The 25855-nt window shown below is 43.0% G+C and overlaps 1 protein-coding gene across 1 annotated transcript in view; it reads left to right on the top strand.

Moving 5' to 3' along the window:
- Positions 1 to 23928, top strand: part of DAGLA (diacylglycerol lipase alpha) — a 45550-nt gene extending 21622 nt beyond the window's left edge. The window contains exons 9-19 of the mRNA XM_056851300.1: positions 2374 to 2530; positions 3996 to 4079; positions 4215 to 4292; positions 8994 to 9074; positions 10381 to 10523; positions 12955 to 13023; positions 14830 to 14902; positions 20396 to 20592; positions 20999 to 21128; positions 22536 to 22717; positions 22927 to 23928. Of these exons, the coding sequence (XP_056707278.1) occupies positions 2374 to 2530; positions 3996 to 4079; positions 4215 to 4292; positions 8994 to 9074; positions 10381 to 10523; positions 12955 to 13023; positions 14830 to 14902; positions 20396 to 20592; positions 20999 to 21128; positions 22536 to 22717; positions 22927 to 23854 (2122 nt within the window). The 3' untranslated portion in view covers positions 23855 to 23928. The remainder of the gene's footprint in view (positions 1 to 2373; positions 2531 to 3995; positions 4080 to 4214; positions 4293 to 8993; positions 9075 to 10380; positions 10524 to 12954; positions 13024 to 14829; positions 14903 to 20395; positions 20593 to 20998; positions 21129 to 22535; positions 22718 to 22926) is intronic.
- Positions 23929 to 25855: the final 1927 nt, after the last annotated feature.

The following is a 25855-nucleotide window of genomic DNA, read 5'->3' as shown; positions in this document are numbered from 1 at the left end:
ATGGGTGGCCCAGTGACCAGCCTGCCAACATGGCCAACTTCCCCCCCCCCCAGTCTCTCTGATGCCACCTGCCAGCTCTTCAGCCACGCCACTCCCCCTGGCCTCTGCAGCTGCCACACCAAGTTCCCTTGAGGCACTGGGCTCCCGAAGCCCTGTGCCATTCCTAATGCCTCCGGCTGCCTCTTCCTGGGCTGCTGTTGCTCCCTGCCTTTGTGTTGGGCTGAAGCGCCCCAGGCCTGTCACTGCTCCCTGATAAGTGCAGGGTGGGGAGGGGATGCTGTCACTCCTGGACAATTAGTTAGAGGGCATCAATCTTTTTGAACATATAGTTGATTAATATTGATTGGTCTTCCATAGCATCAGAAATCTGCAATGTTTGCAAATGTGACTTGGTCACAGTCCTGTCCTGAAGGGGGCAGGGTCTAGTTTCTGACATCATGCTGAATTTGAGAGGCAAGAGCCTCTGAAGCTCATTTCAAAGCCAGGGACAATTTGCAGTCTTCCTCTGCAGCTTCAACCTCAAGAGGAGGGCAGGGATCATCTGTGTCTTGCTGCACTTGGAAGGCGCTCTCAAAGTGAAAAACTATGCAGTCTCTCTCAACTCTCTGTGCTCATCCTGAGGTTAGTGCTGGAGAGGGGGCCTCTTTGCAATTGTTTTCTCCTTCCCCTCTCCATCCACCTCTCTGCTGTCTCTGTATCTACCTTCTCTTCTCACCCTTTAGCATCCCAGCAAGTGCAGTGTATAACGGCAGTCGGCCTCTGCCTCCTTGTTGACACTGCTGGGTGATGGTACAGCTACTCTGATCAGCCCAGGATGAAAGTGGCCAGGGTGGCACAGGTTTCTCAGCTGCTGGTACTAGGAAGGGAAGTGAGGGAAGAGGAGGTTGATGGTGTGAGCGACAACGGTGGGTGCTGCGATTAGGAAAAGGAAGCCACAAGACACATTCCCCAAAGAGAGGAGGGACCTTTGTTATAGTGAGTGGATCTGTGGACCCTTACATATTGTCAGTGATGGCACCAGGAGAGCAGATTCCGATCACTGAGGTCAGTTGAAAGAGCCTCTGATAGGAAGGAACATGCTGTCCTGAAATTGGTCCTTTATAGTCTCAGGCTTATCTTCTGCATCACAAAATCTGTTTTGAGGATTCTGTCAGGACAGGATGATCAATTCCAAGATTTTTGGAACATGTGCATTAATAAGGTTTCTAATTTAAATAACTATCTGGGTAATATAAAAAAGTTATCAGAAATCTCCATTAAAATCTGAGGAAAAGGTTCTTTCAAAGTTAAGATAGATGTAAGTTTAGTGATTGGAAGCGAACTGCTACTGTCACCAATCTTCTCAGAAAACTGATTTTGGACAGTCAATATACAGTAGAGGAATGGTGGGAGATCCCTCCCTCTCTGATGCCCCCAATTTATTTCCTGAGTTTTGGAAATAAGTTTAATGCCTGCTTAAAACTAAGTGGTAAACCTGAAGGCATAGGCATGCAATGTTTGCTTGCTTTAAGGCTTTATCTTTTTTAATAAGTGAAAAGCTGAGATATTAAAAAGGGGGCTCTGTCTGCTGATCTTGGATTAAACATTCAGGGATATATATGTAGTGAAAAGCAGATATTGACACACTTCTTTTTATCATTAGATATTTGTGTGTCTCCCCCCCATCCCCCATGTATTCATAAAAGGTTTTACACTTGAATCTTCATGATGTATGTTGGAACAGTGGCTCAGTTCAGATGTCACATTCCCAATCCTCCAAGCCATGAAGTACTGGAAACATTCCATGTGCGCGTGGGCTCCCTCCACCTCCCTCCCTCCTCCATTTCTTCGTTTATAAAATTATAGCACATCATGATGTCTACACTGGGAAAACTTTGGTTAGTGCTAAGCAGGAATTGCTTCCAAGCCATGATTGGCAAATCATCTTCAAATCGTGATTTACAGGCATAATTTGGAGACATTTCCTACTTAGTGGTAACCGTGGTTTACTTGATTTGGATGTCAGGCCAAAATTTTATTGTGCAAACCAGGAAGGGGAAGAGGGAATGCCAGTGTGAGAGACCAGATGGGGGAAGAGGGAGTGCATGATCCTCCAGCATGTTCCTGATCTATCAAACCATGGTTAAAGGTTTGGGAAGTGGATGCTGGAATTAAATTTAATGTGTTGACAGTGGGGAAATCTTGCTTCTTTTCATGGGGATGTTGTTAAACCTAAAATAAATACATTATAATCAATATACCATCTAACTTCTGCTGATAAAATTAGCAAGAATGTAGAGCTCTGTACTGTCTTCCATGTGATAGTCTTCCCTAGGTACTTCATATTTCCTCCCTTTACAGGTGGTAGTTTAACCATACTTTTTCCTTTTAAAGATGCTGCTGCCTCTGTCCCTCTCGGCCCCGGTATGCTCCTGGTGTTACTATCGAGGAAGATAACTGCTGTGGCTGCAATGCTATTGCCATTCGTCGCCATTTCCTTGATGAAAACATGACTTCTGTGGACATTGTGTACACTTCCTGTCATGATGCGGTGAGGACTGTATGGGACCTTCCCTGTCTTGAGGAACATTGTTGAGGCAGTTCAGGGCAATGTGCTAAGCAAATAGATTTAGTATATGTGTTTAGCATATAGCCACCTTGTATATACTTTTGTAGAATGCATGGGGTATAAATGTTTTAAATAAATTCAATAGAATTTTTAAGATCTTCCAATAAACCTAAAGTTGCCATTGGCATTATTCAAATAGGTCATTACAAGTGGGGGACCCTCAAGCACTTGCAGGGGCATCTCATTTTCCCTTCCCCAACTATTTTCATTTTCCCTTCTCTGAATGCACTCATAGCTTATCTCCTTTTCCTGCTTCCTTCTCTCCTTCCCACCTACCAGCCCTCCTTCCAACCTATCAGCCAACCTGCCCATTTTCAGCTTTACCTCCTTCCCTCCCCCTGGCAGCCTTTCCCTGAGAAAATTCTGCTTGATTACGGGTTCTGAACTGGGCCAGGCCTGCTTACACAGTGTCAGCCACTGGTCTGGGACCAGTTGTGAGGTAGGGAACATGCAAGGACTTGCAGGAGGCCCCTTGCTTTCCTCTGTATCCCCCGCCCTACACTGTTCCTTCATTCCTTCCTCCTGGCAGCCCCCATATCCTCACCTTTTCCTGCTTCCTTTTCTCATTCCTTGCTACCCACCAACCAACCTTGTATCTACCCCCATCTTCAGCCATATTTATTATTTATTTACTTTGTGTGTACTCCACAATGAGGACTCAAAGCAGCTAATAGCATTCTCCTCTCCTCCATTTTCTCCTCACCACAACCCTCCAAGATAGATTTGGTTGAGTATGTGTGATTAGTCCAAGGTCACCCAGTGAACTTTCAGACTCGTGATTTGAACCTGGGTCTCTCAGATCCTAGTCTGAAACTCTAATCACTGTGCCACACTTTCTTTCATGCTGGTGAACACTAGTAAGCAGCTAGGCCTGGGTGAGTCATGTAAGTTGGGTAGTAGCACTTGGAGGTTGCTGCTGGGCCTGGCCTCAATGAGCCCTATCTTAAAGGCCAAAAAAGTGCTGCAAAGGGCCTTGCCCCACCCCTGCCTTCTACTGACAGAAACCAAATCTTCAACTGGCAATACTGTTGTAGTTGCCTAGCAACAGCCACAGAGGGCATTTGTTTTGTAAAGCTACAGGCATTGCTTCTATTGTTGGGAGGTGTTAACCCCTGTGTGTGGGTGTTTTTTTAAATTAAGATTTCAGATTTTTCTGCAAACCTGGGGCTTTTCTCAGGCTTGTAGAAAGATCTGTTTGTCTGTTCATGACTCCAGTCTCTGGAGTCCACAAATTTGGCCATGTTGAAAATTAGATATATTGATGATGATGGTGGTGGTGGTGATGATGATGATGATATTGTACAGGTGTAAAGTTAGCTCAAAAGTATTGCTCTTCTGTTAGACTTCATAAGTCAGGTGGTTGTTTTACATGTTGTATTTCCTTCAGGTCTATGAAACTCCTTTTTATGTGGCTGTGGATCATGAGAAGAAGAAAGTGGTCATCAGTATCCGAGGAACTTTGTCTCCAAAGGTAACATTTGTGTCCTGCTTACACTTCCACATACACCATTTTGTGCTCTGTTCCTAGGAAACTGCAAATATACAAGCAAATCATAAGCATCTGTAAGAGATTCATCTTCTGTTCTGTTTGGGCCTTCCCCCTCAGGATGCTCTGACTGATCTGACTGGAGATGCTGAGCGCCTCCCAGTGGAAGGTCACCATGGCACTTGGCTTGGGCACAAGGTATTTAGAACATTCTTCTGATGTTAGTTAATTAACCCCTCATTTAAGCAGAAAAAGAAGAGTTGGTTTTTATATGCCGACTTTCTCTACCACTTAAGGAAGAATCAAACTGGCTTACAATCACCTTCCCCTTCCCTCCTCACAACAGACACCCTGTGAGGTAGGTGGGGCTGAGAGAGCTCTAACAGAGCTGTGACTGTGACTAGCCCAAGTTCACCCAACTAGCTTCATGTGGAGGAGTGGGGAAACGAATCTGGTTCACCAGATTAGCATCCGCCGCTCATGTGGAGGAGTGGGGAATCAAACCCAGTTCTCCAGAGTCCACCGCTCCAAACCACCGCTCTTAACCACTAAACTCGTTTTCCTTGAAAGGCATTTGATTTAAAACAATTTTTTATCATTGCATTAAACATGCTACATGAGTGCAACTTGTTACTAAAAAGGTTGAAAAACTCTGGAAATTGTGGTTGTTCAAGCTACTTGTCGAGAGAGAGAGAGAGAGAGAGAGAGAGAGAGAGAGTGTATTATTAAATTGCTTGCTCTAAGTAGTAGCCTCGTTAGACTATTGGGATGTGGAATATAATTCCTTTGATTGTCCATTGGAAACTTAATTTGAAATGGAGGTGGCAAAAACCAGTGTTCCTGATGGAACATAGTGTCTGCAGTTAAAAAAAACATTCCAGTTTGTGTTCTTGCAGCCACATCCACTCTAAGATCTTTGGCTAATCCAACAATGTTAGTTGGCCCAAACATCACAAAGTTATTTATAGATGCTGTAAAACCCCTGATGAAATTAAGAAAGCGGTATCTTGTATATAATGATAAGTATAAAAGGTATGGGAGAGAAAAATAAGATTTTTTTCATACATGGTAGACATGTATTGAAGTGGGAACCTAGAGTGTTTACTCCTAGAAAGGAGTAAAAACAATGATGGATATTACAAGAAATGATTTGCCATTAAAGCCATTAACAATTATTTTGGGCCATATAAAGGGAAATATCAACACAATCACAGGGGATTAGTGTTAAGCTTTTTTTGTAATAGGTAGAACTGAAATAGCCAGGAGATGGAAGACAGCAGAGGCATTAGAGGAAGACTGGATGTGGCATATAGAAAACCCTCTAATGCATATAGTTACATTTAGGGAAGAGTGAGAATTAGAGTACATTTTTCTTAGAAAAACTGAATAAATTTATTATCTATTGGAATTTTAAATACGTTCAGAACATTTCTCTTTAGAGTTGTCATGTTTTTATTATGGTAATATGCAACAGCTATTTTTTTATCATGTGCATCATAATGAAATTGTATAAATGTCTTATGCAATACCAACACAGAGGTCAGTGGTGGATGATTTGCCTGCCCGAAGGCATTTAATGCACTATAAAACCAGAGGTGTCAATAACCCTACATAACAGCAAGCTTTTATAAAGCAGTTGTAGCTGAAACAACTGTTAAATTTGCTGCAGCTGTTGCTATATCAGTGCATATTAACCAGTGTAATCTCATGGCTGTGGAAACCTATAAAATGAAGATGTTACTCTGACAGATTGAAAACGTCGCACTTGTGTATAGAGAAATAGACCTAAGTAGGTTCTTGCCTATGTTAAGAATAGATGCCTCTTTGGAAGTAAGTATAAAGGATTTGGACACTGTGGTGGGCATTGCATTTCTGAAGTTTTTGCTTTTTAATGATGTCAGTGAGATGAAAATCATGCAAGTTGTTTCACAGTTTCAGCATTTTGAAGGCACAAAAGTTTTCCGCTTTACATTCAATAAATTTGTTTGAAAGAATTATAGTTAATAACACTTCAAAACCACTTTTGTAAATATGCAGCTGTTACATGTACTGACAGAAACTTTCAGTAAGATTTTTCTTTCCTCTTTGGAAATTGCTGTTGGCAAGGGCATTCTTGTACCATCTTAATTGATTCCATCCGATAGCCATTTTCCACTTTCAAATGATGGCCATTTGTACCCTTTCTCCCTTATACTATGAAAGGTCGCCCTTTCACTTGTTCCTAGAGGTTATAGCAGAATTGTATGGAATATCTAAACATTTATATCTGTCCATATTGTAATGTTCCATTTAGGCCAGTTAATTCATATTTCAGAATACTGACATTTTCTAGTTCTTACCATGCGGCCCCATATTGGTATGTCACAAAAATTGCATAGAACAGCCACAATACAGTACTTCCAATATCAAAATATATTCAGCATGTGTGCTCTAACAAAATACAATCCACCAACATCCCAAATGTTCACATATACATATCCTATGTGTGGGTGTTAAGTGTATGTGTATATGTATGTGTATAGGATATGTTGCCATGAGTCGGAAGCGACTTGACAGTAGGGCTGTCGATTTGATTCGGCCCGAACTGAAAAACAGCCGAATTTCCCCTGATTCGGCAGTTTTTAGTTCAGGACGAACCAAACTAAAAAATGGCGGGAAACCGGGGGAGCCGAATTCAGCGAGTTCGGGAGTTCACTAATAAATTCGGCAAATTCGGAGCGTCAGTAAGCAGCATAACCGTCAGTAAGCAGCATTCTCCTCCCCCGGCCAATCGGTGGCCAAGCTGGGTCTTCTTCTGGCTAATCAGTCAGGATTGAGTACTGGAGGAATCAGCTGCTGAGCGGCCGGGCCGGGGAGAGAGAGAGAGTGAGAGAAATCCTCATGGGGGGTGGGGGGGTGCTTGTGCACATTTGCTCCTTTCCGTGGCTGCAGGGGGCACATTTTTGGGGGTAGAGACCCCAAGCTTTCAGCGGAGCTTCAGATGAGCCTTCTTAAGAGACCCCCCAAGTTTTGTAAACATTGGGTCAGGGGGTCCCGAGATATGGGCTCCACCCCTTTTCCCTCCCCCTTTTCCATTTCCGTGGCTGCAGGGGGCGCTTTTTTGGGGGTGCAGCCCCCAAACTTTCAGCATAGCTTCAGACGAGCCTTCTTAAGAAACCCCCCAAGTTTTGTAAAGATGGGTTCAGTGGGGGCAGAAATATGGGCTCCCCCCTTTTCTCTTTCCATGGCTGCAGGGGGTGCATTTTTGGGGGTGCAGCCCCCAAACATTCAGCATAGCTTCAGACGAGCCTTCGTAAGAGACCCCCCAAGTTTTGTAAACATTGGGTCAGGGGGTCCCGAGATACGTATGGGCTTTCCCCTTTTCCCTATTGGGATGAATGGATCACCCGATCGTGCATGCATCTCCAGAGCAGCAAAACCTTCCGTGCTTAAATGGAATCATATTGGATTACCCAGTCCTCCCAGCCCCTCCTGATGGAACAGAAGACAGCCACAGTAAGACCCCTTTGGGGGCTTTAATCTATAATTTTTCTCCTGTGTGTGTGTGTGGGGAAAGCAGAGTCTGTGTGTGTGTGGGGAGGGAGCAGTTTCTGTGGGTGGGGGGGAAGCCAAAGGGGGCTTTCACCTGTTCTGCCTGGGGTGTGTGTGCCCCCTCGAGTCTCTCCCTGGTTTGAGTGGGGGCTTCAGTTGTGTGTCCTCAGGTTTTCCCTCATTCATAAGATCGGTTAGGTCTATTTTGATGCTTGCTCAAAACTGGTTTTCAAATGGTTACTTAAAGAATGCATTTGCCTGGTCCCGGGTCCGATGCAAAAGGGGAAATTCCACCCCCTCCTGCTCATTATGCATAGCTAGCTGCCTCTGTCCCTTCCCATGGTTTGCAAACTCCCAGGTGTCAGGTGTTGCTTTGCATGGTTGCAAACGTGATGCTTTGCAGTTGTGTTGCTTTGCAGTGTTGCTTTGCAGTTCTGTTGCTTTGCAAACTTCTTAGCACCTGCCCCGCCCTTGCTCTCAGCTGTTTGTCGGGGCTGGGAGCTTTGTGCTTGGGTGGCAAGCTCTGCTCAGAGATTCACATTAAGGGTGGGGGGACCCCTTTCGGGGCCCATATCTCAGCCCCCCCTGACCCAATCTTTACAAAACTTGGGGGGTCTTGCAAGAAGGGTCCTTTGAAGCTCCGCTGAAAGTTTGGGACCTCTACCCCCAAAAATGCCCCCCCCTGGAGGCACGGAAAGGCACGGTTGTGTTTTTAATGGCTTTATTCGGCCAATTTTTTTTTCCGAACTTTGAATTCGCGCCGAATTGCACGGACCCAAAGCAGGGGAGTTCAGACTTTGGCATATCCCGAATCCAGACGGGCCGAATTCGGCCGAATCCGAACTATACCGAATTTTTTTTTCAACAGCCCTACTTGACGGCACTTAACACACACACATAGGATATGTATATGTGAACACTTAGGATGTTGGTGGATTGTATTTTGTTAGAGCACACATGCTGAATATATATTGATATTGGAAGTACTGTATTGTGGCTGTTCTATGCGCCTTTTGTGACATTGTTGTAATTGCATAGGTTGGTGTATATTTTTCTAGCGCCATATTGATAGACAGTTCCTAGGATTCCTAACTGCCCAAATCCAGTTACATTGCTTGAAACTAAGCCGTATGGAAATCAAATGAATTAACTCCCATGTAATTTTTGTTAGGACTGGGGTGTATAATATATCTACTGAAACTCCCATACACTTTTTGTTATTACCTGCATGTATATCTTTATGGAGAAATGAAAAGTTTATAAGGTCTTAGCCCTTTGAGTCAATACATATGCTTCAAAATGCTGAAGCAGACTGTGGTGCTCTGCTAAAACTTTTCTTTTCCCTTCTGCTTGCTGCTTCCTTTTTAGGGGATGGTGTTGTCTGCTGAGTACATCAAAAAGAAACTGGAACAGGAGATGGTGCTCTCTCAGGCATTTGGCCGTGATTTGGTGAGTCTTTGTTGTTGTGCAATATGTTCTGGAAGGACGGTTCACACTTCCATCCCTGTATTTGATCCAAACCCCCACAAGTAGAACTTAGGTTGCAGAAGGGATCTTAGCTTCCTTCTTCCCCTTCCAACTTGTCCCTCCATGACAATTTCAGCCAATTTCCCCTCCCAACAGCAGCCTTCCCCCTTCGTGCATCCAACATTGTTCTCAAGGGGCCACTGATCTTTAGGATCCATTTTAAAGGATTGTAGGGTCTTTGAGAAAGATGGGGAAGGCAGCTAAGATCTCTTCCATGAGTTGTACTTTGCTTCATTTGCGGAAGTTTGGATCCAACCCCACAATCTCCTGTTAACTATTGAATGTTATATCTGAATTACTAGATCCCACTATATCTATCTCAAAACCTGGAAGAGTTGTTGCTGTCCTTGGCCATTAGATGAATAATCCATTGTCCTGAAAAACAGTTTCTTGAAGCAGTGCAGGAAAACTTAAATAATTGAACTTAGAAGGGAAAAGGGTTGTAGAAAAGTTCTTGTCCCAAAGTGCTAAAAACAAAGCCAGAATTCAGTTCTGCATCCTGTTCAAATGGTTTGCTTGAGCCTTGCTAACAAATTGCACACAAGCGGAGTAAATTAACCTTTCCATTATATCAGTGTGCATGCAGTGCCTTGACGTTTTTTATTTGGTGATAGTGGACTATGTGTATATTGTCTAGAGACAGACTGCAAGTTCTTTAAGAACTTAGCAATACTCAGAAAAAGAAAACAGCCCATGAATGCCACAGTCAAATGACAATTATGAGGCAATCCCATGGTGCTCTGCAATCTTTTGCCTTTCTTTTGCATCAGACTACATGAAAGAGGTGGATGGGAGAGAATGCATGTGATTTTGTTGAGAGAACAATATGTTTGTGTTGAGCTGTTTCTGTACATAAGACGCTTGTTAATATGCAAGTTATGAAATTCTACTAACAACAGTTACTGTGAAGATCTTGAGCCTCAGGTGTATACTAGGTAGAGCTTGCTTTCTGTCCATCCTTGTTGGAGATGATCAGTGGGCTGCCAGTTTCTAAAATCATATTTGGAATTATCAGGAGAGTCTTTGAAAGATAAAAACAGGGCATCAGGAAACTGCCCTTTGAAAGATCTGATCTCTGTTGGCTGCCGTTGTTAGATGATGGTCATAGGGGTGCTTGGGTGTGTACTAGAAGTGACAAGCAGTATGTATGTATGGACAGAGTATGAGTTCATATATGGAAAGGATTTCCAAATCCTTCAGGTGTCTTAACTGGATTTTTGTTTTTCAGGGCAGAGGAACAAAGCACTATGGCCTCATTGTAGTCGGTCATTCCCTGGGAGCAGGCACAGCTGCCATTCTGTCCTTTTTGCTGCGTCCCCAGTATCCATCTTTAAAATGCTATGCCTACTCTCCCCCTGGTGGGCTCTTAAGGTAGGTGTTTATATTTAGTAAAAAAAGAGACTGGTGAATTGCAGACATTAATAGTTACTTATTAATTTCTGTTGTGCCTTACCTAGAGACACCAGCAGTATTGGGTATAACATTCTTCAGATAAGTAATTAGAAATAAATGATTGTAAGAATTTTAAGGAATTTAAACTGGACCCAACTGTGGCTCCATTCAGTTGTCATATCACCTTATCAAGCTGACATGAAGCCAGAATGTTCATGAGTGTCTTTCTTCTGAGCCTGATGAAAGAATCCTGATTTAAAACTAGCACGGTGTTTTGTGTCATTTTGGTTGGTCCCAATAAAAGGTATTACATTGATTTTGTTCTTGTTTTTTGAATTTTACATGTTTCAGCACATCTGTTTACCACTTTTTTCTGGCTAACTGTGGCATACAAATGCAGGTGTGCAGCTTCACTGGAATTTGTTTCTCTCTCACAAACCAGAATTCTAAGCCTGGATTAAGTCCTGGTCTAGAATGCTGGCTTGTGAGGGGAAGCTAACTTTAGTTAAGCTGCTATTGTGGTTTTCTATCCTGTCAATCTTTGAAATGTTTAGCATCTCCCTATACGGTCTGCAAAACATATAGTTAAAAGATTATTAGCTAATTTCGGTCTCTTGTTTTCTGTTGCACAGTGTTATAAAGATAGTAAAGTGTCACTATGCATCTAGTCCAGCTTCACTGGATTTGGTTTAGACTACTATTTTAATTCAAACTAAATCACACAGAATAATCTGTAATACTGGTTATTGTTTAGGTAGTATAACAATAACTCTGTTATATTTTTAAAGACATTTCTTGTGCCAATAATAGGCCAGTTATTTGAGCAGAATAAACTCTGAAAAGCTCAGTTCAGTTGCATGGATTTGTATTGCATCTGTTAGGCATGAGAGGGACAGGGAGCTGGACCAAGCACTCCCTCTTGTCTGTTTCAAGTGTCACTGTGGCTCCTCCTGCCTTCTGAGATTTGTGCAGTCACTGTCCACACAGGTCTTTTATGCATGCATGGCTGTTTCACTCGCTGTCACCCCTCTGACAACTTCGGGACTTTGTGTTGATTATGCATGCCGTTTCTGACAGTCAGAGGTTGCCTCGCTCTCCCCCCTGCTTTTCCCTGCATTTTGCAGGTCTTTGAAAACGCAGGCAAAATGCACACAAACGCAGGGGGAAGGCAAGGCGACCTCTTGCAGTTGGAAACAGCATGCATAATCAGTATGAAGACCCGAGGTTGTTGGAGGGTTGACAGCGAGTGAAACAGCCATGCATAAAAGACCACACTTTCAAACTTACCACTGCAACTTATTAAAATGTGCGCTGCAATTCTCAGGATGTTTATGTTCCCTGGATGTTGGCTTTTGCCCTTGTGGGGTGGGAGCTAATGCTGCCTCTGTCCCAGAGTGGAAATTATTGCCCAAGAAAGGAGAGCTCCTCCTTCTGAAAGCGTAGAAGCATGCCCCTGATTGGCAATCTAAATGGGCATAGTTGTTTATTACATAGTTAATGATGCGGATCACTACAGGATATTTGGCCATGGAGTCTCAAAGGAACTATTCAGTAGACTCATCCTGAAAGAAATTAAATTCTAGATGGTCCTTTCCTATTATATATCTTGAGGGTATGGTCCTTATTCGAAATTGAGGGGAGTATGCTGCCCTGAGCACTGCAGAAGAAGGACAGAATAAAATAGTACTACATAGTTTATGGGCACATTTTATTGTTAATCCTAATCTTAGGATGTGCTTTCATGTTATGTGCTCATGATGTGTCTGTTTGGGGTCTACAGGGTCATATGATTTACCAGTTCCAGAGCATTACAGTCTTATTAGAGTACTGAGTAGACTACTAAGTAGACTTCAGGCACTTCATTTTATTTCATGCTTTAGAAAGAGATGAATGGAGAAATAGATTTGAATGATGAACTGATGGTCGCTTCACTGAACTCTGCAATACAGGTTATGCATTGTGGGGTTGACATTCTGGTATTGCTCTCTTCCTTATTATCTGGTAGGTTTGCCATTTAAAAAGGAATAGAATGTTCTTTACTTTCCATCTTTTTAATAGGTTGTGGATTTGGATATATGTCAGATAAAGGGTGATCTAATGCATATTTCAGTTGTACTCTAGATTAGTAATGTGTAAATGCCTTCTAAAACAGACACTGGCTCTGTTCACAGATAATAACAAGCCATCATTTGTTATTAGAAGAGCATGCCTTGAAGTTCTCATGCTTGTGTGCTAAGCCCTCCAACAACAGATCAAAGTTTGTTATGATGTTTGAATCAGAGGAAACCACAGTTTCATTGTTACACAGAAACTGGACCATTTTTGATTCAGATAATTAACTGGATATGTAGTGTATCTTTCTGCCTGTCTATTCTTGCCAACTTCTTTTTTGCCCCTGTTTCTCTTCTAGTGAAGATGCCATGGAGTACTCCAAAGAGTTTGTGACTGCAGTTGTTCTGGGCAAGGATCTAGTACCTAGGCAAGTCAAGAAGTCTGGAGCTTCTAATTTCAGCAAGCAGTTCCCTTATCATGTACCAAAGCTATCTGTATCTTAACTTAAATATCCTTGTTTGTATCTGTTTCCAGTTTCCCATTTATCAATCCTCATGTGCTTCTCACTTATCCCTCTCTTCCTGTATCTTCCTGTAGAACCTGTGTCTTTAGCTGAACACATACATTGATGTATCATACACCTGTGTATTGGCATGTTTCTCCCCTATATGTTGCCTATATAAGTGGGAAAAGCCAATATTTTGAATCCACAGTTATTTTCTTTGTGGCAACTGATACATCTGTGCCATTTCCTTAGTTATCTGTGCTGTCATTTACACCTTTGTACTCTCTCCCAGGTCACTTCTTCTGAGCCATCTTACTTCTGTGAACTGTCGCCTGGCTATATCCACTGTGTCATCTCCCACGTGTGCACTATATCTTGAGCTATGAGTGTTGTCACTTCACACCTGTCTTTGTATTATGTGAGCTGTGTCATCTTACACTTGTGTACTGTGTGTTGAGTTGTTCATATTGTGTCATCTCATCTCACACTTATGTGGTTTTTTCTTCCTTACCTTGTGTGTGTTTCATCTAACACAATCTCAGAGTTGTGTATAATTTTCTTTTCATATCTTACATGCTTGGCCTAGGTGGATAGACTGTAGTTAAGAAACACTTCATAGTACTTTTAATTGGTAGAAGTAAAAGTAATTCCCATGTCATTCTCAAGTGGCTGGTTGATAATTTGGTGTGTGGAGGCAAGTCTGACTGCCAATAAGAATGCAGAATAAAGAGCCTGGGAGTGGCAACGTTCATTGTGGATTGTAGTCAATAGGTGCACCCCAAGCCAAGTCAGAATTCTGTTAACAGATCATCCTAGCAAGAAGGTAATGAAATGCTTTCGAAATCCTTACTGTTATTGGCCCAGAAAAAAATATGACACCGTAGTAATACTTGTCCAAGGTTATAGACTAGCAGTGTTCCATTGACTTCAGATTAATCAGTCACATCTATATGCTTAATTTCTCCATGGAGATAGAGATACCCCTTTTCTTTCACCTTCTAAGTTCTGTGCATGAAAAATACTGAAAGTTTATTTTTATTATCTTATATGAAAATATCTCTTGCACATCTTTGGTGATTTGAATAGTGGACCTTTAGATGTTCATACTGTGTGAAATCTGAGGTCTCTGAATCATTTTCTTGGTTACATGAACCTGTTATCCCCCCCCCCATTTCTCTAGCCTTTGTCATTTCACACCTCTATGTCATAAGTTTTCTATATTTTTAGTTAACAGCCTTGCTTATTATGCTTGTGGATTTTTATGTTGGGCTACCTGCAGTGTTACCTGCTTATGTCTTTCTGATGGGTCATGGAATTCCTGCAGTTGTATTTTACCATATTGTGTGTGTGTGTGTGTAAAGTGCCGTCAAGTCGCAGCCGACTTATGGCGACCCCTTTTTGGGGTTTTCATGGCAAGAGACTAACAGAGGTGGTTTGCCAGTGCCTTCCTCTGCACAACAACCCTGGTATTCCTTGGTGGTCTCCCATCCAAAAGTAACCAGGGCTGACCCTGCTTAGCTTCGGAGATCTGACAAGATCAGGCTAGCCTGGGCCATCCAGGTCAGGGCATTTTACCATATTACCTTTCATATTTGTATGCACTTTTCTTGTGCTATAGGGTAACTCTTCTCTGAACCAACCTCGCTATAGTTTCTTGGCTATATGATTCTCACAATAGTTACACTTGTCCTCTTGTCCTCATTGCATCTGATATTATTTGTCTCACAGGATTGGTCTCTCACAACTGGAGGGATTTCGCCGGCAGCTTCTTGATGTTCTCCAGAGAAGTAACAAACCAAAGGTGAGAAGAATTCAAGGCTAGCTGAAATAAAATGATTTTTTTCCATTTAAATTCCTAAAATAGCAAAAAAATGATGCTCCTTCTTCAAGGTCTCCATTGCAGTGTGACGGTAGGGGTTCTGTACCTGTACAGAAGGAGCTATGGAATATTTTAGATCTCCAGTCAAGGAACTGGTGTTTAAATCCCCTTCTCGAGGAAGCGTTTTAACCCTCCATGCATGCCCAGAAAAGAGGAGCAAGCACCTTCCCACTCAGTTCTCTTCTGACTGCCATGTCAGAATAGGCACCTTGATTGGTCTCCATATGTCTTTCTGCCCAGAAATATTCTTCATCAGCTTCATCAGTAGTCCCAAGGGCATAAGCAGCACCGTGCAGAAATGAAGAAAGTAAACACATAAAACCAGGAAGTGGGTAAACAAAGGCCACAGCTTTATTGATTACAGCAGATGGAGCACTGGCGAAGCATAGGGAATGGATCCAGGCATCGGGTGTCCACCCTGTCAGCTGATGAAACAATCCCCAATCTGAGTGTTGGGGGACAATCATGAAGTACCAAATTAGTGGTTCCACTAGGACAAAGATCTCTAAGTGGTACCTTTGCCACCTGTGAGTGGAGCCAAATGATGCCCCGAACTGGACATCAGCAGTAGAACTCAACTCCAAGACCCCTTATGGAGGTCCCCAAATAGGGGAAAGCAGGCACATCTTCCCCATAAATGGATCCAGCCCAATGCCAAAACTGCTGAAAGCTGTGACGAAGGAACAGAACAAAACCATTAGAACATAAGGAGCGAGGGTGGGTGTCTGCTGGGCCAGCACACAAGGCTGAGCGCTGGTCGGGTGAGGGCCTAAACAGGCCAAGTGGGGCAGAAGTACGCAGGTGTGCCTGCATCATGCTTCCACCCCCCTTCCCTGAGCAGCAGCCCACCCCCCTCCACCACAGCAATATGCTGCTGGCTGAGGAGGGACGGATCAACCCAGCAAGCACGCGGCAGGGTGGAAGCAGCCAGGAGAAACCTCCCCAGCTGCTAGGCTCCATTTCCTTCTCATAGCTGTGCCCTGCGTCCATAATGGGCAGCTGTTGGTAAGTCTTGGCTGCGTTTTTTCTATCTTTAGCTTAGGCTTTCATTTCTACATTAGAAATAGGTAGGTATTTGTTTTCAGTTCACTTGTTTGGGAGATTTTTCTATATTTAAATGTTACCAGTGGAAACCAGCTTGATCTCCTGACTGGCACAATTTTTTTGTGTTCTCTACTTGACACAGATTGTGTTCTTATTTTATTTTTGAATTAATAAGATGGCTTAAGGAAACCGAATGTGTCACCCCACATATACATTGTGAATAGACACTTGTGTTTCCCTCCGAGTACTACATTTACCAGAAAGGAAGAAGGCCCCCTAAAAAAAGTTGTATACAACAAGTAAGAATGTAAATTGCCCCCTGTTACTTGATGTTACACTTGCGGGTGGGGGTGGGGGGAACACTAGTCTTCCTTTTGGTTAAATGCAATATTCATTCCGTTGTCAATGCCTGACTCACAGTATAATCTTAAACAGAGTTACACCCTTCTAAATCCATTGATGTCGATGGGCTTAGAAGGATGTAAGTCGATGGGCTTAGAAGGATGTAAGTCAGGGGTGTCAAATATGTGGCCTGCGGGCTGGATGCTGCCCGCGGAGCTGAGGCAGCCAGCCCCCCTCCCCTATTCCTTTCTGGGCTTCCTGGGGCCATGGCAGACCCACGAAACCAGCCAGCCACTCTCCCCCGTCCATTTTTGGGCCTCTGGGGCCGCTCCGGCCTCGCTTGCCCAGCCAGCTGCCCTCCCCCGTCCCTCTTTGTGTTTCTCTCCCTTTCTCTCTCTCTTTCATTATCTTTTTTACTCCTCTCACTTTCTCCCTCTTTTTCTCTTTCCCTCTTTTTCTTTCTCTCTTTCTCTCTTTCTCCTCCCTCTTTCTCTCTCTTCCTTCCTTCCTTCCTTCCTTCCTTCCTTCCTTCCTTCCTTTCTTCCTTCCTTCTTTCTTTCTTTCTTTCTTTCTTTCTTTCTTTCTTTCTTTCTTTCTTTCTTTCTTTCTTTCTTTCTTTCTTTCTTTCTTTCTTCCTTCCTTCCTTCCTTCCTTCCTTCCTTCCTTCCTTCCTTCCTTCTTTCCTTTCCTTTCCTTTCCTTTCCTTTCCTTTCCTTTCCTTTCCTTTCCTTTCCTTTCCTTTCCTTTCCTTCCTTCCTTCCTTCCTTCCTTCCTTCCTTCCTTCCTTCCTTCCTTCCTTCCTTCCTTTCTTTCTTTCTTTCTTTCTTTCTTTCTTTCTTTCTTTCTTTCTTTCTTTCTTTCTTTCTTTCTTTCTTTCTTTCTCTCCCTCCTGTCTGCTTCACTCTTTTTGTCTCTTTCTCCCTGTCTCTCTGGACTGGGGGAGGGCTGCAGGCTCACCAGCAAAGGCAGCCACCCCTCCCCTAGCCCAGATTTGGGCTGGCAAGTCCACTTCGTGCTTGCCAACCAAGGCAACCACCCCCACCTCAGTTTAATTTTTAAAAAAAACAAAATTAATGCCAGGGACCAAAGATACAAACTTTATAGAAGACACAAGCAAAGCCATTTAATTATATTAATTCTTACTTTATTTTTTATTTAAAATACAAACATGCTTCAAACAAACCACTCTTACAGTATTTTCTTTTATTTAACAGTGTTATTGTTTTAAGCATGTTTGTATTTTAAATAAACAATAATATCATTAATTGGCTTTGACTGTGTCTTCTATAAAGTTTATATCTCTGGTACCTGGCATTAAATTTTATGGTACAAATGGCCTAGCACAACAAAGTGACATTTATGTCATATTCAGCCCTCATAACAAATGAGTTCAACACCCCTGATGTTAGTCTTTTTAAGATTGCACTGTCCAGCAGCATGCCTCTAGAAGCTCCTTCTCTCATGGAGTAGATTCATTATATCCTCCTGAATATCACCATACAGAGTGTATTGCTGTTACTCATGAGTAAACCATTCCATCTGTAGTATTTGGACTTGATCACCTGAGGTTATTCACTATCGACCTCTGCACCTTGCAGTGCTTGTGGGTTTTGTTTAAGATTTCTTGTTCTATTTGTAGCTTCTCCAGGTCTATGATATATTTGTATTTCAGCTATTGCCTAAACAATATATTTTCATTTATCTAAAGTGTAGGTCCTATCTATTCTGATTGCTTGCTACCCAGCACAATATCTTATGAATTTAATGTGCATCTGCCCTGTGTGTCACCTGTACTGTAGTCTGTGACCTATTTGTTAAAAACTGTCTCAGATTAAATTTGGATTTGACTTTACTGCTTAAATGTCTATTGTAATAAAATGAGATTAGATAGAAATCTCAAATTGGCCTCTGGGTCAGTTGAAGCATATTTGCACAGTAGGTTATATGTCCTGGTGCCTTCCCTTGACTGCTGCTTTGCCTTTGGCCATTTACACATGGCTGTTTCCTTGCGGTCACCCCACCGACTACTTCAGGGTTTTGCCTCGATTGTGCATGCAGTTTACGACCGTAGAGGTCGCCTTGCTCCCCCCGCCTGTTTCTACGCATTTCGCCTTGGTTTTCTGGATGCTGGCTAAACACAAATCCAGAAAACACAGCAAAATGCATGGAAACGCAAGGAGAGAGTGAGGTGACCTCTGACAGAGGGAAAATGCATGCATAATCAAGGCAAAGCCCCGAAGTAGTCGGCGGGGTGACTATGAGGAAACAGCCATGCATAAATGGCCATTGTCTCCTCCCTTTTGACTACTCCTGGATTAAAAGATTATGGCTGCCTGACTGAATATATTTTTCACATGGTTCGCAGTATCCTCTTTGTTTGTTCCCTGTGCTATTGCACTAATTAATACTCCACCAAGGAGCCAAGAGCCCCGTGGTGCAGAGTGGTAAGCTGCAGTACTGCAGTCCAAACTCTGCTCACGACCTGTGTTCGATCCCAATGGAAGTTGGTTTCAGGTAGCCGGCTTGAGGTTGACTTCCGAGGTCGGTAAAATGAGTACCCAGCTTGCTGGGGGTAAAGGGAAGATGACTGGGGAAGGCACTGGCAAACCACCCTGCAAACAAAAGTCTTCCTAGAAAACGTTGGGATATGACATCACCCCATGGGTCAGGAATGACCCGGTGCTTGCACAGGGTACCTTTACCTTTTTAAGGAGCCAAGAAGTCTTTAGGAGGCTGTTGCAGTTGTACATCTCTCATGAGTTTTTTTTTTTTAAAGAAAGCTGATAGTCATGTTTTGTAGGGCATTCTCTGGCATAACCCAATATGAGAAATTCAAAGCAAAAGAAGAAAATATGAAATAGAGGATCACATAAAACAGCAGAGATTAAAACAATGAGGTGTTGTTGAGATGCAAAGGAATTATATGCTGACAGTAATTTTAGTATTCTTCTTGATCAAAGTGCAAAATGTTTTTGATAATGTGAGGTCTGAGAAGCCAACAGTTAAGTTTTCAGCTTGCTTATTTTTAGGTTATCATTTCTTCAATATCTTTGCAAGAAAGGCAACCTATAAATGACATAAATAAATACTTGTGTGCATTTATGCACGTTTTCTAGGAAAATGTGAATGTGAATTTTTTTTTTTACTCTAAACAGATAATGTAAACATTTAAATAATTTTAGCTATATTTAAATAATTTTAGCAAAACCATGTATAAGCACTTGGGTTTGCCCATAATTCGTATCCCACATTTAGCCCATCTAACATGGTTGATTTGCAGCACAACACCCTTGACAACTGTAAACAAACTTCCTATATTTACATATGTAGGGTGGAAATATTTCCACAGAAAAATATAGCATCAGAAAACTTTCTGGACATTTTTCCACCCCACATCACTGTGTGCATATTGGAGATTCCATATTCTTCATCCATGCATATTCTTCATCCATGCACTCCAGATATCCCCTGTTAAATGTTAACTACCTCCCAGAGAGCAACTTTTCTTCTTTTCTAATGATGTCATATTGCTACACTTTTGTCCAATTTGAACTATAACTGAAAACTGATAGATTAGCTCACATACCACCTGACTCAAGGCATCACAAGCTGCAAGTAAAACTAGGAGCTTTGTTCCTATAGAGCTAGATGCAGTTTTCTTTGATATAATTAGAAACTTGAATGAAACCTGGGTAAATTCCTTCCCCGTGGCACCAATTCAGGATCAAATATGTCCAGTTCCATGAATCAGTTTTCAGTAAGATTCTTTATTCTATGCTTATTTTAAAAATAAAGATAAGGAAACAAGGAAAACGTGTATCTTTGTGCCTTCCTTCCTGTATCATACACATTAAATCCAAACGTAAGACTCATCGTTTTTAAACAGTTACACCTCTTTAATTCAATTCCTGAAGCAAATAACAGAATATGAAATTAAATGTTTCCTTCCTTTTCTGTCTCATCTGTTTTTGCTCCATGTTATTTTTTGTGGAGAAAAAAATCTGCTTTCCCTTTTCTTCCCTTCAACAGTGGAGAATCATTGTGGGTGCAACCAAATGCATACCCAAGTCTGAGCTCCCCGAAGAGCTTGAAGTGAATTCAGTGACTAGTCATCGTCTCTGGACCCATCCCAGTGATTTAACCATTGCCCTGTCAGCCAGCACGCCGCTCTATCCTCCCGGGCGGATCATTCATGTGATTCACAACCATCCTGCAGAGCACTGCTGGTAAGTGAAGCTGGGAATAAAGCCAGGCTTGATGTTTAATGACAACATTAGAACTCCTGCTATCATGTCATTACTTCCCTTGGCTTCTTGGCACTTGCATATGATGTTACATAGTATTGGATAATACTGTAGAAGGGAGGAGATACTTTATGAACCTTAAACCAAGTAGACACCTCTGGTATGATGGACCCTGTTTATTCCTGCTCTCTGCTTCTGGCAATCTATAACACAATGTTGGTTAAGTTGTAGTGAAGGTTAATGCGTAGCTAATGTGAGTGTGAAATAGTACTCTGAGAATTCTGCCGTAGGAGATGGGGTTGTGTGAGCCATCCTTTAAGATTTCTTCCAGCCCTGTGATTCTCCTTCCTTGCTTTTCCTTGACTGCCTTTCATGACATCTGTTTCAGCTGCTGTGATCAGGAGGAACCCACCTATTTTGCCATTTGGGGTGACAACAAAGCTTTTAATGAAGTGATCATTTCCCCAGCAATGCTGCATGAACATTTACCATATGTGGTCATGGAAGGTCTTAACAAGGTAATATTGGCAATCTGATTTTGGGGTACCAAGTGTGAGAGAAGAAGAATCAGAAAGATTATTCTGAGCACCTTGGTGTGGATCTTTTGGATTGGACAAGTGAGTTAGAATCACACATAGAAACATTGATGTGGGAAGGGCCTTTCAAGCCATTAAGTCCAGTCTCCTGCAGGAAATGCAAGGTGGTATAATCTCCAACAGATAACTGTTCCAGCCTCTGCTTGAAGACTCCAGTGAGATCAATTTTGCCCCCCAGTAACTGGTTCCATAGTCAAACTTCTTGTGGTATTAGGATATTTCCCCTAATAATAATCTGAAATCTACCGTGCTTTAACTTAGGCTCATTAGATACAGAGAGGTATATGTGTGTGTGTAAAGTGCCGTCAAGTCGCAGCCGACTTATGGCGACCCCTTTTGGGGTTTTCATGGCAAGAGACTAACAGAGGTGGTTTGCCAGTGCCTTCCTCTGCACAGCAACCCGGGTATTCCTTGGTGGTCTCCCATCCAAATACTAACCAGGGCTGACCCTGCTTAGCTTCTGAGATCTGATAATTATGTCTCTGTGGATCACTGAAGTATGAATAGGCAGTATGGTAAAAGAATTGCATCTTTAGATTGTAGTCCCAAGAAATGTGCAATGTAGATCTGCATTTGCAAAGCCAGGTTTTAAATTCAGACAAATGTCAATGTAACTTTTACAAAAACTTGGCCACAATCCAGAGATTGCTCAAAGGCTTGCACGTACTGACAGGCTAACATTTGAAATTTTTTTGGCATGGAATAGCAACTGTACACGTACTGACAAGCTAACTGATAGAAGAGCCAGCATGGTGTAGTGGTTAAGAGCAGTGGACTCTAATCTGGAGAAATGGGTTTGATTCCCCACTCCTCCACATGAGTGGCGGATTCTAATCTGGAGAACTGGGTTGGTTCCCCACCCCTTCACATGAAGCCTGCTGGTGACCTTGGGCTACTCACAGTTCTCTCCGAACTCTCTCAGCCCCACCTACCTCACAAGCTGTCTGTTGTGGGGAGAGGAAGGGAAGGTGATTGTAAGCCAGTTTGAGATTCCTTAAAGGTAGAGAAAAACTGGGCTATAAAAACCAACTCTTCTTCTTCTAACATTTGAGATTTTTTTTGTCATGGAATAGCAATGCTTGGTCATAACTACTTTGGGAAAGTCCACCGTATTTCAAAATTGTTTACTGTGGTTGGGTGGGAGGGTGAAATGGCAAAAAATAATCATATGGTTCTCTGGATTGTGACCATTGTTATTATTAACCTCTGTAGATTTGTGGGGGGGGGGGAAGAGTAGTCAATTGATTTGCAAGGTGTGAAGACAATTCAGGAAGTGAGATCAGACACAGTAACTGAGCAAAGCTGTTCTCCACTGATTGCTTTGCACAGGTTCTGGAGAATTACAATAAGGGCAAAACAGCCTTGCTTTCTGCAGCCAAAGTGATGGTGAGTCCCACAGAAGTGGATCTCAACCCGGAGTTAATCTTCCAGAATCAGCCCCTGCCTAGTAGACCCTCTGTGCAGATTGGGATCGGAGACATAGCAGCGGAGAGAAGGAACAGCAGCACTAAGTAAGGATATGGCTTTGGTTTCCCAGAGAGATCTACCCAAAGGCCTTTGGCAGCCTTTTCCTTCCTGCTGTGTGATAACTGCTGTGATGTTGGTGGATATCGTGATGTCCTAAGTAAGGAGTCATGTCCGCAGTGCTTCTTTGTTTTGTTCTGGTAACTGATAATGCAGCTTTGCACGAGTCTCACATTTTTGTATTCTCCTTTTGCAGGATTAAGGCTCATTCTGAAATCAGTTTGGAAGGGTTTTATGACCCCAAGCTTCTGTCTCCGGTGCAGAAGGATCCTGTGGAGCTCCTGCTTCTAGACACCAAGGAGCGCCTGTCTGTAGAACTGCAGGACCGGCGCGCTCCTCTTGCCACTATGGAGAGCCTGTCAGATAATGAGTCAATCTACAGTTTCGATTCAAGGCGCTCCTCTGGTTTCCGTAGCATCCGTGGCTCTCCCAGCCTCCATGCAGTCATGGAGAAAGATGAGACTCACTGTTTTTATATTGATCCAGCAATCCCTGAGGAGAACCCCTCCCTCAGCTCAAGGACAGAGCTGCTTGCTGCTGACAGTCTTTCCAAACACTCCCAGGAGACCCAGCCTCCTGAAGCCCTGCACAACAGTGGTGGCACCTCTCCTCAGCGGCAATGCAGTGATGAAGGAGCTGGCAGTGACATAGATCGTGTCTCCTTCACTGCTCGGGAGGAACTAACCCTTCAGAATGGGCGGCTCAGTGATGCCCCCAGTCCACAAGTGCTGGAGTTTGCTGAGTTTATAGACAGCCTCTTCAATCTGGACAGCAAAAGCAGCTCCTTCCAGGACATCTATTGCATGATGGTATCAGACAGCACTAGTGATTTTGCTGAGATGCCCAAGTCTGTCAGTGATCAGGAGATCCTGCTTAGAGCACAGTATGAGCCCAACCTAGTCCCAAAGCCTCCCAGGTTATTTGCTGGCTCAACAGATCCCTCCTCAGGCATATCGGTTTCCCCTTCTTTCCCTCTGAGTTCTTCAGGAGAGCTTATGGACATCACTCCTACAGGCATGAGTAGCCAGGAATGCCTAGCTACTGAGAAAATCCGGACTTCCACTCCCACTAGCAACATGGCCAGCCCTGCCAAACAAGAGGACCTTGTGATCTCAGCCCTCTAGTATAGGAGAGAAGGGGTTGTGGCTCAAACGGCCAGTCCCGTACACTGAATCATGGAGATAACACTTGGAGGGGCTGGTCATTGATCAGGTTGAGAGTAAGAATAGATGCATGGGAAAGGGTGGCATTCCATCCTAGGTGCTACGCCAATGGCACTTGAGTGGATGTCAGCATGAAGGATGCCACTCCTTGGGTTGTGTTTTTTAGTTAGGGAGAAGATCACTGCTTAACACAGCCTGCTGTAGTTAGAGGCCTTGTTCGCTGAAGTTGAACGGTCGGTTTCCCTACCTCAGCATGTTTGATTAATCAAAGAGGCAGAGTCCCTGCCTTTCCTGCTGAAATTAGGAAGTTACTGTCTGCAGGCTAGAGAACCAGAGTAACAGAAGTGGAGGGATCAGATAATATCCCTGCAATCATGTCAGAATCAAGGGAATTGTGACTTTGAGCCCTATTGCACTAGCACGTCATGTTTAATTCTAGCACCCGTTCATAACTGTCATCGTTGTGAGGTAGTTTTTTTATTGATACACTTTCCAGTTATAAAGCCATTAAGGCTGTGTTCTGGAGGAATGCAGTCGTCGCCCCCCCCCCCCCAACTGGGTGCAGTGAGAATTGGGATGGGCTATACGTTTTGCTCTCCTGATTTGCTCTGTGTTCAGTGATAACCAGACTTCTTCTGAGAAGAAAGCAAGCAAGCGCATGTTCTGGAGATCTGAAGTTCATTGCCACGTTTCTTCACCCACTGGAGGGGTGAGAGATCTCTTGGGTTTCTCCATCATCACTTCGCAATTCCCCAACCACTATGAACTTCGTGACATTACTGCCCTGGCTGACAGGAGTTTTCATCTCTATTTGCATGGATTGATTGATTTAAACTATATTTTTTGTTATTCAATAGGCTTGCCAGTAACTTGTATTACTCTCCATAATCCCTGTGGTGCCTGGAGCCACTTTTTCCTCGTTCCCAATCTTTTATTCACTTGCAGCGTCACGGCTTATTCACTTGCAGCGTCACGGCAGACCAAAGGAAGTCTGCCCCTGAGTTCAGGAATTAGAATAACTTTTACTGCCTGTTGAATCCTCATGTATGTTTACAAAGTTACTTAAATACTTTGGGAGATATTTATTAAGCAAATGGGGGGAAATGTTCCTTCCCATGCCTCCCTCGACATGGTATCAGAAGCTACCATGGAGTGGAAACATGTTGTTATTCCAAGTCCTTATTGGAAAGGGAGGACAGAGCGAAGGGATTAATCCTTATGGCACACATCCCTTCACCAGTCTCCCCTAATATCAGGCACATATCAGTGTCATCCAGTTGTATTACTACAGTTTATGAAATTACATCTCAGTTATGAGTCCTGTAGCTTGATACTATTGACTGAGATATTTGGTAGTCGCAATGGCTTTATGTAAAATTGCAGGGATTTCCGAATGATGAAAGTAGGAGTGAAATCATATTTAATTTACATACAAAGATAAGCATACTGTGACCTTCTCAAGTCATTATTCTAAAAATATGAGCATGTTGGATTAATGTGGTACAAGAACTTTACTGCAGGCCTATACAATGTGCAGCCTCAGGACTAAACAGAGCGTACTAGCCATACTTGTTTGATGAATCCCCTTTTTTCCAGTAGGGGGCTATGAAGCATCTGTTGAGCTATAGTACATGACTAGAGTTCTGTGTGTGGCTAGGGCCTCCATGTAGTGAAGACCTGTACAAGGGTGGGAGAATTTCCTTTCTTCCCAGTGACTTAGCTTTATTACCCCAGGATGCTCTGTAGACTCACTTTGTTGTTGCCTTACACTGTAAAGGGTATGTGTACCTTACTTGAGAACAAGTCCTATTGAACTGTTTGTGGCTTCCTTCTGAGTAAACGTACATCCAATCAAGCTGCAGATATGTGGGTGTAAAACAATATACGGGCAGCCCATTCCTGAGGAAGTGGGTATTTCACGGCGGCCGGTAGCAGCACATCCACGCTGTCTCCTCAGAGGCT

This window comes from Euleptes europaea, chromosome 6, assembly GCF_029931775.1.
Source record: "Euleptes europaea isolate rEulEur1 chromosome 6, rEulEur1.hap1, whole genome shotgun sequence".
NCBI classification, from domain to species: domain Eukaryota; kingdom Metazoa; phylum Chordata; class Lepidosauria; order Squamata; family Sphaerodactylidae; genus Euleptes; species Euleptes europaea.
The sequence above is the reverse complement of the archived record's forward strand: the minus strand, read 5'-3'. Positions and strand labels throughout refer to the sequence as shown.